The sequence below is a fragment of the Anabas testudineus genome, chromosome 13 (assembly GCF_900324465.2).
Source record: "Anabas testudineus chromosome 13, fAnaTes1.2, whole genome shotgun sequence".
In the NCBI taxonomy this organism is placed as follows: Eukaryota; Metazoa; Chordata; class Actinopteri; order Anabantiformes; family Anabantidae; genus Anabas; species Anabas testudineus.
Genome location: NC_046622.1, coordinates 22,868,261 through 22,882,068, shown reverse-complemented (window position 1 = coordinate 22,882,068; position 13,808 = coordinate 22,868,261). Strand labels below are relative to the sequence as shown.

Genomic DNA, 13,808 nt, shown 5'->3' with positions numbered 1-13,808 from the left:
GCAGAAAGACAGTCAGTCAGAGCAGAAAGACAGTCAGTCAGTCAGAGCAGAAAGACAGTCAGTCAGTCAGAGCAGAAAGACAGTCAGTCAGAGCAGAAAGACAGTCAGTCAGTCAGAGCAGAAAGACAGTCAGTCAGAGCAGAAAGACAGTCAGTCAGAGCAGAAAGACAGTCAGTCAGAGCAGAAAGACAGTCAGTCAGTCAGAGCAGAAAGACAGTCAGTCAGAGCAGAAAGACAGTCAGTCAGAGCAGAAAGACAGTCAGTCAGTCAGAGCAGAAAGACAGTCAGTCAGAGCAGAAAGACAGTCAGTCAGAGCAGAAAGACAGTCAGTCAGTCAGAGCAGAAAGACAGTCAGTCAGTCAGAGCAGAAAGACAGTCAGACAGAGACAGTCAGAGCAGAAAGACAGTAAGAGCAGAAAGACAGTCAGTCAGTCAGAGTCAGACAGAGACAGGCAGAGCAGAAAGACAGTCAGTCAGAGCAGAAAGACAGTCAGTCAGAGCAGAAAGACAGTCAGTCAGTCAGAGCAGAAAGACAGTCAGTCAGTCAGAGCAGAAAGACAGTCAGACAGAGCAGAAAGACAGTCAGTAAGAGCAGAAAGACAGTCAGTCAGTCAGAGCAGAAAGACAGTCAGACAGAGACAGTCAGAGCAGAAAGACAGTCAGAGCAGAAAGACAGTCAGTCAGTCAGAGTCAGACAGAGACAGGCAGAGCAGAAAGACAGTCAGTCAGAGCAGAAAGACAGTCAGTCAGAGCAGAAAGACAGTCAGTCAGTCAGAGCAGAAAGACGCAGCACAGTCAGCTGCTGGGACTCGGCCCCGTCACAGGGCGCTTCACGCTGCAGCCGCAGTAACTGGGTCAGTGTTTAACGCTTACAGGACTTAAGTCTGTCTTCATCGTTTCCTTCTCTTGTCAGTAGTTGTACAAGATGAGAGGAAGGTACAAAAGAAAAGAACCAAAAGAAATTCGTGATGAAGCGGCAGACCACGGCGCTGGGCTCTCTCCTCCACACCTGTCAGGGGAAACCGCGGCGGGTTTGACCGAGCCTCACACACCTGTTCCCGCCTTGAGTGTGCAGGATGTGGGCGCTATAAAAACAGGTAACGTCGGGAAACCTGTTGGTTAAACAGCTCTACTAGTTCAGTGTCAGTGTTTGTTTTGGCTCGACTAAACTATGTTGCTAGTTTGGGTTTTTAGCAAACGTAGCTAACTTGTTGCCTAACTTGCTAACGTTAGCTGAGCTGCTAAGTCGGGGCCGGTTTTCGTGTGTGTTAGCTAAACACACAGCTGTGCAAGTTAAACTTCAGCATTACAGTTATTTAAAGGGGACATTTTTATATTTTTATTTTTTACCAATACATCTTACGGCACTTCCCAGTGAAACAACAATTTATTATTTAAAGCACTAAGCTACAAATTAACCCACAACAAGTGGGAAATAATAACTACAGCTACAACATCAGTAATCCCAGTATTTCTTCTCCTGCTTTGCTGTGAGTTATTGTCTTTAATCTCATCCTAATGTCCATCACACGTATCCACATATCTAGCTGTTAGTGTCAGAGCTATACCTGTTTGAACATGTTGGGTTCATGTGAATTCCAACTAAAATACAGTCAAGTATCAGACGTAGATCAGTGTGCCAGAGCAATATCTGTCTTCCTGACAGCAATTACTGTTGCTGTCATTTCAACGCTAGATTAAAATGCATAATATTAGTCCACCCAGTCCAACAGGCATGGGGCACTGGGAACAAAACATCACATCAGATGTGGGAACAGCTGATTCTGTGTCTAAGTATCAGCGATGATAAGGATTCATTATCTTTTCCGGTGTTGTTTTGTTTTCCTCCTTTTCCTCCAGGTGATAGATACTCTGTTTATGGTGGAGAGAAAGTCTACCTTGGAGTACGTGTCAAAATGCCAGTGAGAGATCTGCTGAGAAACATCCGCCTAGCCAAAGGCTGTGAATCTCAAGACCTTCAGGTAATGGCTAATAATGAAGATTTTAAATAATATGGAAATTGTCATATATTCAATATGCATTTTCATATGCAAACAAACAGAGGATAGTGTAAGGAAATGAGCAGGTGTCACATGGGTTGAGAGAATGTGTAGCATCTCCTAAGTGAGATGTGAAGCCACTTAAATTTGTTATTTTGGACCGTGGTTACTGTCTTCTGCAATAAAGTAGGCTATTACATGTGTGATATCTATTATTTCAGTTTTATTTATTATCTGATTCTGAACAATTGGAAAATTACCGGATTCTCTCTCCAGAAGTCCTACTGGAAATATGGATTTGTTGCTACAGGTTGTTTCCACACACCAAGCCCGTTCTGCATAATATGCGGTGACTGGCCCGCTAATGAGTTAATGATGCCTTCAAAACTGCTTTGTCACTTCATTTTGATCGGCAAAAATATAATTTTGATCGAAAACGCCTATATATTTAGAAAATACATTTTATTTTGTTGCATCTATCCGCCACACCTTAATGGCTGGTCCGTCAAAATGTTGTCTGACATTAAACCGGTCTGTGGCGCAGATTGGGGGCCGCTGCTCTAAAGGTGGATACTGCTTTAGTTCATAGAAATAAAAAAAATTACCTGTCTTTGTAAAAACATGCCTTTTACGCATTAATTTTCTCTTATCTTGCCCCTGGTCCTGACGCACTACTGCAGCGTCCTGCAAAGTGTCTCTATTTGTAGATTGTTTGCCTAACTTTAGACTGGTTAATTTCTCAAGTCTTTGACATCACTTTGTAACCCATTCCAGCTTTATGTAAGTCAACAATTCGTGATCGCAGGTCCTGTGAAAGTTCCTTTTGGTGAGCCATATTCCTCTTGTGCGGTGCAAACTCAAAGTTAGTGTCAGTAGAAGTATCTTTAGGTAATTATTCAAAGGGTTCACGTACTTTGTCCACATGCATCATTTATTTATTATTTAACACGGTTACTCGATGACTTAGATTTATTACATTTTTATCTGTGAATTGTATTGGATTTTAACTGGCCTATTAATTTCAAATAAAAGTGAAACACGGTATAATTAGTATATTTGCAAATGTCACTAACACTCTCCAGTTCAAACCATTACTCTGGATCATGTTTACTAATGCCTAAGGCTGGTGGTCTAATCAGTTCAGAAAGTGAACAGGGCGTAGGGCAATGCTTGTTATTGCTCTGTTGCTCTGTTATACACAGATACACACATAACTTGCTCTGGCCGTGGAAACTCAAAGCTCACAATTTGTATTACATATTAAGCCAAAATAAGTTGGAGGGGAACAGTTCTGAAAAAATGTAGTGCCTTCTTCTTCTCTCTTGTGTCTCTGTAGCCTTTTGCACCTTTTTACATCTAGGAAAATAAAAAAAACACCAGTTCGTTTTTGCTTAGAAGTTTGTCCAGTTACCTAAATAAGAGTGAGAGAAAAATATTTAATAGTCATAGCAATTCTAAAGTAATTCTTCAATAAAGAAAAGTTACAGTCATAGTTTTCGTATGCTCAGTTATTGGTGCTTAGGAAATAAATAAGAATCAACCAATATTATAATTAGCAGGTAAGATTACTTGAGGAATATCGGTTTATGTCTAAATGTCACATCTAAAATGAGTTTTTTGCAATAATTGTTTTTACATTGTTTTCCTAATCACTGGAAGGCCAAATCAGTAGTTGAAAGTGAAATTTAAATAATCACACAGCTTTGTTACTACATTGCTGGTGAAGCATATTTATAATAATCTTTTTTGCCACATTCAACTGCCAAACTCAAAAGTGAACTTGGAACTTCTTTTCTCTTGTGTTCACACAAATTAGAAAAAAAGGCTAAGAGACACAAGAAAATGCTTGTTTCTCTTGTTAGTTTTGATTAAAACTGAGTGGTGAGTTTTTTCAGTGCGTCAGTTTGAAGTTAACCAAGCCACTGACTCCACACCTGAAATGCTTCCTTCTTGTCTGTTAGACCGAAGATCTGAGTGGTCCAGCTGTATGATGTGCTTTGTGTCTGAGCCTATAGTCTATAGAAAACAGCCCACACTGACATAATGGTTGCTTTTTTTCTTTTCACATCAAACTAATGTGGGAATGAAGGAGGCCTGCAGCAAAACAGCCAAAGGTTAGTACAACCTACACCCATAACAGTAATTCAAATGTCTTATGTAGGTTTCTCCATTAATTGTAAATGTTCTTTTTCCTGTTCAGTACTGAAATGACTGGTGCAGTTAACCACCATTAACGCTAAACTCTTGCTATAGTTTGACAACAATTGGAATGTATAGTACTCTGAGTAATAAGGAAAACTTATCTTTTTCAGGAGATAAGAAACGCGTCAAAACTTGCAGAACCACCAGGGTGAGTGTTTAAAAACACACACTGCAACTCCTCCCAGAATTTTCCGCACACTTTATTTAAAAGGCAGAAGAAGGAAATGCTATAAATCACATGTCAGTTTTGAGGACCAGTTCGAATAACTGCATGCTTTGGCTGTTTTTGGTTTTCAGAGGAAACACCCCACCAAAAGCCTGGAGGAGCTGGCAATCATTGTCGAGGTGCTGGAAGAGGATCTTAGGACTTGTACTACCTACCATTCCCCTTCCCAAACTTTCTTTTCCTCCAACCCTCCAGTGTCTCCTGAATGGTCTCTATCAGGTAATTCATGTCAAACAGCTCCATATTTATAGAGCTGCCTCTTAAAATGCAGCAACTCCTCACATGCCGCATCTTTTAACCCAGGTATAGAGTACAACAGTGACGAGTCAGATGAAATGATCCCCAGTCCCCAGTACTACGTGACCTATTCACCAGGCACAGCGGAATATCATCACGCCCTGTCTCCTCCTCCTAGCATCTTGCACACCAGCCTTCAGCCTCCCAGCCTTTCAAACTCGGGAAGAGAAGCTGGAAGAGGGGAGAAGTGGTTTGATCCTCAAAACCAGGACTGGAACCTGAACAGCTCTGCTTTCTTCTGGATGCAGCTGCAGAAAGAGGAGGAGCAGCTGAGGGACATCTCTGATGCGGCACTGCTGGCCATCGATGAACACGGTAGAACGTAAGTTTGGAGCAAGTGTGTCTTTGCATTAGGGGGTTATATCATATTGTGATTTTTATTTATTATTTATTTTCAGGCAGCGTAATGATTTCAACACAATTATTTTTCATGTTGGATTTTAAGACAAAGTAACTGGACATTTGAAGTATTTTCGCTATTTAAAAGATAGAAACAAAAAGAAACAAAACCTAATGGAAAATTCAATGATTGGTCAGACTTAAGATTAGGATTGACAAGTCCAGCTAGACAATAAATCAGTTGTTAAAGCAAAAAAAAAAAAAGTAAGTTTGTGTTGAATGTGGTCAAAGCATTTAGACAGTTGCAATGGAATGGATTAATATTTGTGGTTGGACATCTGGTAGCATGGATAAACTGTTTTAGAGCTGTGATTTGAAACCTTCATCTTCCAGTTTTTATAGCAATCATAAACCTCATAAACATCACAACATCAGCTACCTCTTTCTAGTGCTACTTTGTAAATTACTGTTTTGTAAAGCCTACCGATTTTAGTCAAGTTGTCACACATTATGCTGCCAGCTACATTGTCCAAATAAGGAATAAAGGTATGTATCAGTGCACTGCAGTGCATGTTGAACATAGAACACCCCACTGATAGACTGAAAAGATTGAAACAGTTTTTGATTTTGCCAGAAGGGGACATCAGCAAATCTGAAATAACTAATCTTACATATATGCTCATGTCCTTCCTGCATTGCCTGGGAAAGGACAAAAAGTTACAAAATAATGTTTACTCAAGTTACTTTTTACTTTTGAGTAGATTGATTGAGTAGATACTGCAGACATAATTGTACTTTGTCTTGAATATAATTTCACCATCTTTACTTTTAAACTAATAAAATTATGTAGTACTCTTTACACTGCTGATAAATGTCCTTCAGTGATGTCACTTGAGTCAGTTGGAGCTGAGGTTTGAAAGAAGTGACATGAGACATGATTTATCAGCCTCAAGCCAAGGGTTGATCTGCCCCTGGCTTGAGGCTGAATTGCTACATAATTAGTATCACAAGCCTGAATTTATTACACAACTGTTGGCAGTTGAGTTGCATGGCAACAAACTGTGCCGGCCTCACTTTTGTGAGAGTCACCATACGAGTTTCTCCTTCATATGTGTAACTTCAACTTGTGCTTCACTGGGCTTTTTCTTCTTTGTAATGCGTAGGTGTCTCACAGTTGTTGTTTAAAGACACAAAGCCGAGCTTAAAGTAATTGCTCATTAACATTGTTCACATAAATGTAACACCTGTTTTTTCTTTACTGTGACTAGTCAAAATGTCTGCGAGGAAAAACATTCAATGTAGATCAGTTTACTGAGCTCACTCAAGCCCCTGGGCTTTTTGCATTCAAGTCTCTGTGTCTCAGTGTACTTTTAGAATCACCTGCAACTACTGTACAGTGTAACCCAGTTACTAGATTGTGTAGATTGACGTACAACGTACATACAGTACTGTGCAAAAGTGTTAGGCACCATTACATTTTTCTTTGGTTTGGCAGTGCTATTATAACTATATACCTATTTATATCGTAGTCACTTGATTAGAATACAGCTAGTGTACATAGGAAATATGTTCACAGTGATAAAAAACACAAACATAACATAATAAAGACGTTCTGTTGGCTAAAGTGACAAATAAGTGTAAGGACCTGGTTCAGCATCTGGCAGCTTCATGTGGATGTCATGTTGGTCCTTCCATAGCCTAAAGAAGCTTGACCAGAGATGTTTTTTGTGGAAAGGCAAAAGCCAAGAAACCCCTTTTTTGTTTCTAATGTAAAAAGAGAAATAAATACTGGTCATTTCTCATAACAGAACAAAGCAAATGGTGCCTAAGACGTTTGCATAGTACTGTATGTAATTTGTTCTCAGGTCTCTTAATCCCATTGAGATTTTCTGTTTAAATAAAGTTGAACTAACTGCAGCAAGTAACCATATGTTGGTCTGTGCTTGTCCCTCTAGAGCTCTCCATAAAGTGGCATGTGTTGGGAAGAGGGCGCTTGGCTATGCCATCGCTAAAAGGATGGCTGCACTCAACAGCCTGGATATTAAAGATAGTGATGGAATGGTGCGGTACAAACCATTTTATATTTACGTTTGTAATTCTTGTATATAATTAGCCTTCTTGTAAAATGATCTACAGTATACAGTGAGTTCCTGTGTTTCAGTCCTTCCCCTTTCTGTAAAATTCATTTTTAAGATCAGCTTCAGTATTATAGGAACTGAAGTATCAATGTGATATTTTATTAATGAAGATCATATTAAAACAAAGTACATGCACTCTCCCTGCTGTTTAATACAACATAATCTGTCTTAGTGAATCTCTGCTACAGTTTGCTCACAGTGATTGGGTCATATTTAATACAGTTAGGTAGGCAGTGTAAACAATATTAATTTGAAAGTTAATTTGTAACTTTAACAGCTGTGTTTACAGTTTGTCAATGTTGGCACAATCATCTGTAACGTTAACTATTCAACATTTAAATGTCTCATCACATATCTCCCCTACCTGCAGTAGGTGTATCGATCAGGCATGTTAAAAACATATTTACAAAGATAGAGTGGTGTTCTGTAAATATTCATGATGTTGTTGTCTAGTCATTGTTTAAAATATGGTTTCAATGTTAATAACCTTATATTTCCAGACTGCCCTTCTCTATGCAGCAAAGAACAACCATCACCTTATGGTGGCAGATCTGATTAATCTGGGGGCCAATGTCAACGAGACAAACAACTCTGGAAAGTCCTGTCTCCATCTCAGTGCAGAGAAAGGATACTTCAGAGTCCTGGAGGTTAGAGCCTTGTTTTCCTTTCTGCTATTCAAGACGTGTTTTGTATGGAGGTGCATTGCATAAAGATTGATAAGGTAAAAATTTCAAATCTGAGATAAAAAGTCAAAAGTAATAAAAAAAACATTCTGTCAGTTTGCCAAGAGAAGAATGGCATGGGGAACATCTTCTTTACTTTTCCTTGAGTTTTTAGTTCACAAGCATCACTCAACATATTAGATCATATTTATTTTTAATAGGCAACATGACTCCATCTGCCACATTTACAGTATGCCACAAATATGGCTGCCTCTGCCCCAAACAGGTTATTCAGGTGCTTGAGTGTTGGTTTTCACATCATGAAGATTCCACTTGTGTTGGTGTCTTTAAAAGGGTGAGATGAGAAAAAACCAACAGAACTGGTTTTGTAAGCCACACCCATTGTGTACAATGTGTCATTTAATTTCATCCTTTAGTTATTTAGTTTTCAGTGTTTATTTCTCTGGTGTCAGTGTTGAGTGAACCTGTCTGTATGATGGATGACTCAGCAGAACAAATATGAGAAGAACAAATAGTGTACCTACAAAGTGTGCATTGAGCTCATATTGTAGTTGTGTACAACGACAAGTCATTATGCTTCAAAGCAGATGTTTTCTTTGAACTATATTCCCATCTCCAGCTCAGCCCAAATACAAATGGCAGATCCTGTTTGACCAAACTGCTTCATCAAGTCACAATCACACAATCCTCAAACTGTACATTTTAGTTTATGTTGTTGAGGTTATTAGTAGTACAAGAGAATGTGATGTTGTCAGGATTCATTAAAAAGAGAGCACAGTTCTTTGGAAAGTTTTTTTTTCTCTAAATAATATCAAAATCTCAGCAATTTTCCATCATCAACCATAGTACTATACTTTATGAAAACATGGTAACAGCCTTTTTTGTTGTCGAACTAGAAAAACTGGCTTGCTCAAATATATGTAAACCTATCCTTAACCACTATGTATGCTTTCTTTTAGGTCCTAAAACACTCAATGATGGATGGTGTGTATGTTGATGTCGAAGCTACTGATAGCTCTGGTGTGTACTGTGACCTTTTAAATTCTACAGATTTCAGAATTATAACAATCATAAATTGCATAGCTGTCAGAAAATGGAAATACACATCACAAAATATAGAGTGTGTATTTAAGGTCTACTGAGTATGTTTAGACTGTTAGAAAGGTATCAGTTCAGATCAGTTAGGTGTGGTTTGGGAGTGCAACATCAGAAATGAAAGTTCATCAGAAGTTCACTAATCAAAATGTTTGTGTGTTCTTAGGAATGAGTGTCCTCCAGTGTGCTTCATTGGCTCTGAAGGCCATAGTACGTAAGCTGGAAAGCAGTAAATCCCCAAGTCACACCACACTACACAAGCTTCATCAAGAGCAGATGATGGAGACCCTGGAGTGTCTGCTGCAGATGGGCAGCTACGTTCATACCATGGTATGTCACTCTGTAACAACTATTTTTGTGTTGAAATGTTGGGTGCAAATGTTGATGGGCGTCATCAGTAATTAAGTTTCATTAAGTATTACAGTGGCTATTCTTACCATCTGACATGTATTGTGTTATAGCATTGTGGCTGCATCTGGAATGCCATTTTGAGAGTAAAATGTTGGATCACATGTGACCATGTGTTCATTTGTTACTGGAAGATATCCAGGAGACATTCAAACAAAAATATTGAATACAGTTGTCGCTTGTTGATACACTGCCCGTCCAAAAAAAAGTTAATAGGTTGGATCCTCCCTTTGGATAATTACTGCATGTGTGATTATGTTTCAGCTTGCAACAGTTTATTAAACCCTAACTGATGCTTCTCATTTCTTCAACAACCATATCTGAAGATACATCCTGTGGTCGTGGAAAAGATGTTAATCTGTTTCAGAAGGGTCAAATTATTGTCATGAATCAAACAAAGAAAACATCTAAGGAGATTAATGAAACTACTGAAACTGGGTTAAGAACTGTCCAATGGAAGAAGGTCGTGTGGTCTGATGAGTCCAGATTCACCCTGTTCCAGAGTGATGGGAGCATCAGGGTAAGAAGAGAGGAGGGTGAAGTGATGAACCCATCATGTCTAGTGTCTACCGTACAAGCCTGTGGGGGCAGTGCTATGATCTGGTTATGCTGTAGTTGGTCAGGTCTAGGTTCAGCAATGTTATGTGTCCAAAGAATGAGGTCAGCTGACTACCTGAATATACTGAATGACCAGGTTATTAATCAATGGAGTTTTTCTTTCCTGATAACACATATTCCAAGATGACAATGCCAGGATTCATTGGGCTCAAATTGTGAAAGAGTGGTTCAGGGAGCGTGACACATCATTTTCACACATGGACTGACCACCACAGAGTCCAGACCTTAACCCCATTGAGAATCTTTGGGATTTGCTGGAGAAGACTTTGCACAGCGGTCTGACTCTGCCTTCATTAAAACAAGATCTTGGCGAGAAATTAATGCAACTCTGGATGCGAATGAATGTTGGGTCATTGCAGAAGCTTATTGAAACGATGCCACAGAGAAGGTGTTCCATAATTAAAGCTAAAGGCGTTCCAACAACATTTTGTTTTTTGTTTTTTTTTTACGGGCAGTGTAGTTTTTGGCAGGGCAGCACTTGGTAGTGAAGAACTTGGTAAACAAAATGTACTAACATCTAAACCTGTTTGTCTAATTCTTCTTTGTTCCCTTGTCCTAGTTCTTTTGCATTCCAGGTAATGTTGTCATACAGTAAAAGCATAAGCAGAGGCTTGCAGTTTACAGAGCATAATATCTGATGACCAGAACATCTCATGGCAATTTACCTCTGAAATTTTACAACGTAGTTCATACTTTGAGCTTAATGATCATTTTTGCTTCTATAGTATGTTAATTCTGTGGTCATCAACATTAGCATGCTAGTGTTAGCACTAAGGTCTTTCTAACTAAGACTAAGACTTTCATTTTAATAAAGTTTGTTTCCAGAATATGTTTTTTGTACTTAAGCATCGATATGTTAAGTTATTATCCACTAACCTCTTTTTTTCCTCTTTTTTTCCAGGCGAGCCAACATATCCTGCCTAGAAATGGTTAACTTCTTGGCACACTGGCCCGGCAGGGCATTTTGGAACCCGACAGTAATGTTCTGAGTTAGTTCAGGCTTGAATTTGACATGGAGAAAACTGATTTGTAGTTGTTTTCTCCCTAAGGATAAATTCAGCCTTGTTATGTAAAGCATCTGATGTTTTGTGTGTGGTAAAAATACCTGACTTGCAATCAGGTATTTTTTGTAATCTGCACAGAAACATTAGGTGCCCTTCAGCTGGTTTCTAAGAAACTTCCATTGTTTGTTACATTTTAGTAACAAATTGTTCTCAGTTAGTCTGTGGAGATCCAGGTGTAAAATCCTATGAGAATATTATAAAAATATGAAACACTTTAATGACAGTTCAGTATCCCTTTAGTTTGTTGATGTTTACTTAGTCCTGAATCCAGTGACTGGACTGATATGGACTTGATTTTGTTTTTGTCTGTTGTGTGTTTGTTTTTTTCTGCCAATCAAGAACCAGTCAATAGATACTAGAATCCAAATGTTTAAATTGAAAATATTATATTTTCATATAAACCCAGAATACTCTGGACTATTACTGGTGTACTCACACAAAGTTCAGGGTGTCAGTGCATGTATGAAAGAAGCATATGTGAGAACTAAGTGAAAGTGTCAGAAGTCTGAATTTGTTTGTTGTGTATCCGAAACACGATTAGGCAGACTCAAAGTGACCACACCACCAGAAGATTAATAAACCGCACTTTCCACTGAGAGACAGAAAAAGAAATAATCACAGATACAAATTTAACTCCATTAGACTCTAGTCGGCAGAAGTTCTGTCAGAAGAAGGCTGTGTAGTAGTGCTCGCAGAGGATGAGTAGCCGTCTCTAAAAGAGAAGTGATTTAAGGAGGTTTAAAATAGACCAAATTTAATTTCTTTTTTTGTTTGTTTGTTTTTGTTTTTCTGTTGTTGTTGTTGTTGTTGTTGTTGTTTTTTAGGCACTGGATCTTTCTAATGACTTTCATGCTGGAGGACATTATAATTTTTATTATGTATGGTCTGGTGATGGGGAGTAAATACAGTTTGACTGCCTTCATGTGATTTAGCTTATTTAAGAGTTTGTAACAGTTTGTAGCTCATCAAGTGCTGGGAGTTGCTTTCCTAATATACAGTATAATCAAGCAGATACTGTAGTTTGTCAGCTTTTCTCAGCTGTTTTGATGAATTACTCAACTTAAACTTATACTTATTGTGGCAAATGCATTTGGTTTCTTTCCTGGGAGAGAGAGCAGTACTGGTTTAACAGTTAAATATTCGCAAGTGAACCATTCAAAATGTGTTGGCTAGCTTAGCTTAAAGATTGGAAGCAGAATGAACAAGCAGGTGAAGAAAAGGAAACCTTCAACAGCTTTAAAACTGTCAATATCATCTTTATTTAGTATGTGTAGAAACAGAAAACCAACCAACAATGAAGCTGTGGACACTGTAGTTCATGTAAAGTTTTAAAGACCTGTAGTATGTTATTAATTATTCTATGTGTAGAAGGTGTTGGGACCTTTGGGACTAGATGGTGCCTTTCATCATTTAGTAAGATGTATTCAGTCACTGTCTTTAAAATTATATCTTTGGGGAATTCAACACCAAAATTTTGTCAGAGTTTATTTAGAGTTTGTTTTGTAGTTGATTCACTGATGCTGCATCACTTTTTTCTCACTTCAAAAAGATTACCACGAACCTTGTTTTCTGAGTTAAACTTAACTCAAGATACAAGTTTAAGGTTAAAGAATTGATTTGATGATATCCTCTGTATGATGTTGCAAAGTGGTGGCCGGCAACAGTGGAAAAGATAACATTGCATGCAGCAAGTTAAGAGACTTGTACAGTTAACAGGAGACTGTTAGTAGAGATCTGAGTCATCGAGCTGCAGAATGTAGCTTGTGTGAAATTGACTGACTTGGAGCCTTGACGTGTATTTTTGTTATAGCTGCTCTAGAGTAAACAGTGTGAATAATTTGTTAGTGAGTCAAATATGTCTCATATTTTGTGTACAAGATTGGTTAACGTTAACATGGGTAATCAGCAGGTTAGGTTTTATTGTGATTTTAATACTGTGATCAAGTCACATTTATTTTCATGTAAATGTATATTTATATAAGTGTGTTTGTGGGTGGGTGTTATAGAGAGAAACATGTGGGTCAACTATAAAAAAAATCTCATAAGCAGTCACTGATGACTGCTTTACTGATGACACCAGTTTTATCTTCAGGTGGGTTTTTCTTCTGTTGCATTATCATGTGATGTTCGGTGAATCACGCAGATTTTAGACAGATGATGTCACAGTTTCAGTCCACAGTGGTGTTGTCTGTAATAAATGATGAACTCTGATTAACCAGAAACAAATCTGTGTCAGTGACAAGGTTTTTAAATTCCTGATCATGTTTCTCTTGATGTTTGAAGATGAAAGTGGAAGCCTGCTAGCTTGACTATAGTCTAATGATGGTTACCTAAGCTTAAACTGCTTTTGCACATCTTCAGTAATTGTCTCCATTTGTGTAACATGTATGTCTCTTGCTTTGGGTGGGTATTGGTTGTCATTATCATAATTCCTCCTTTTGTAACATGTATATATTTTTCATTTTATAGAATTCATTAAAGTTTTGGGTTCAGGAAAAGTTGTTCAACTTATTTATTGTTTGCTCCATCGAGGCACAGCACTCTGAAGGTCTACGAAAAGAACTCACATTTGGATAGTTTTATCCAAAGCATAATATTTTTTCTCTTTTTGTACTGTTACACACATCCATGGAAAACTATCAATAATAATAATAATAGAGCAACAGTTGCAGTCGAGTTAAGTCGGAGTCAGTTTCAGGTTTTGTTTCATTTCTATGGAGAATTTCTAGAAATAATGT

At 38.2% G+C, this 13,808-nt stretch overlaps 1 protein-coding gene across 2 annotated transcripts; it reads left to right on the top strand.

Moving 5' to 3' along the window:
• The first annotated feature begins 749 nt into the window (after window positions 1-749).
• zgc:113279 (uncharacterized protein LOC553749 homolog) lies at window positions 750-13,568 on the top strand. 2 transcript variants are annotated; one of them, XM_026339349.1, is made up of 11 exons: window positions 750-1,097; window positions 1,861-1,982; window positions 4,090-4,114; window positions 4,313-4,350; window positions 4,500-4,647; window positions 4,732-5,047; window positions 7,020-7,125; window positions 7,703-7,849; window positions 8,845-8,905; window positions 9,147-9,310; window positions 10,908-13,568. In XM_026339349.1, the coding sequence occupies exons 1-11, from the start codon at window positions 926-928 to the stop codon at window positions 10,938-10,940; spliced, it is 1,332 nt and encodes a 443-aa protein (XP_026195134.1). In that variant the 5' UTR covers window positions 750-925; the 3' UTR covers window positions 10,941-13,568. The 2 variants fall into 2 exon arrangements, with proteins under 2 accessions (XP_026195134.1, XP_026195125.1); XM_026339340.1 differs by lacking the exon at window positions 10,908-13,568 and having other exon boundaries at window positions 9,147-9,794.
• Window positions 13,569-13,808: the final 240 nt, after the last annotated feature.

Bases quoted from the DNA above. Each gene is read 5' to 3' on its own strand.
- zgc:113279 (XM_026339340.1), top strand. From the start codon at position 926: ATGAGAGGAAGGTACAAAAGAAAAGAACCAAAAGAAATTCGTGATGAA. The intron at 4,115-4,312 runs GTTAGTACAACC...TATCTTTTTCAG, and splicing joins CTGCAGCAAAACAGCCAAAG to GAGATAAGAAACGCGTCAAA. The intron at 7,850-8,844 runs GTTAGAGCCTTG...GCTTTCTTTTAG, and splicing joins GATACTTCAGAGTCCTGGAG to GTCCTAAAACACTCAATGAT.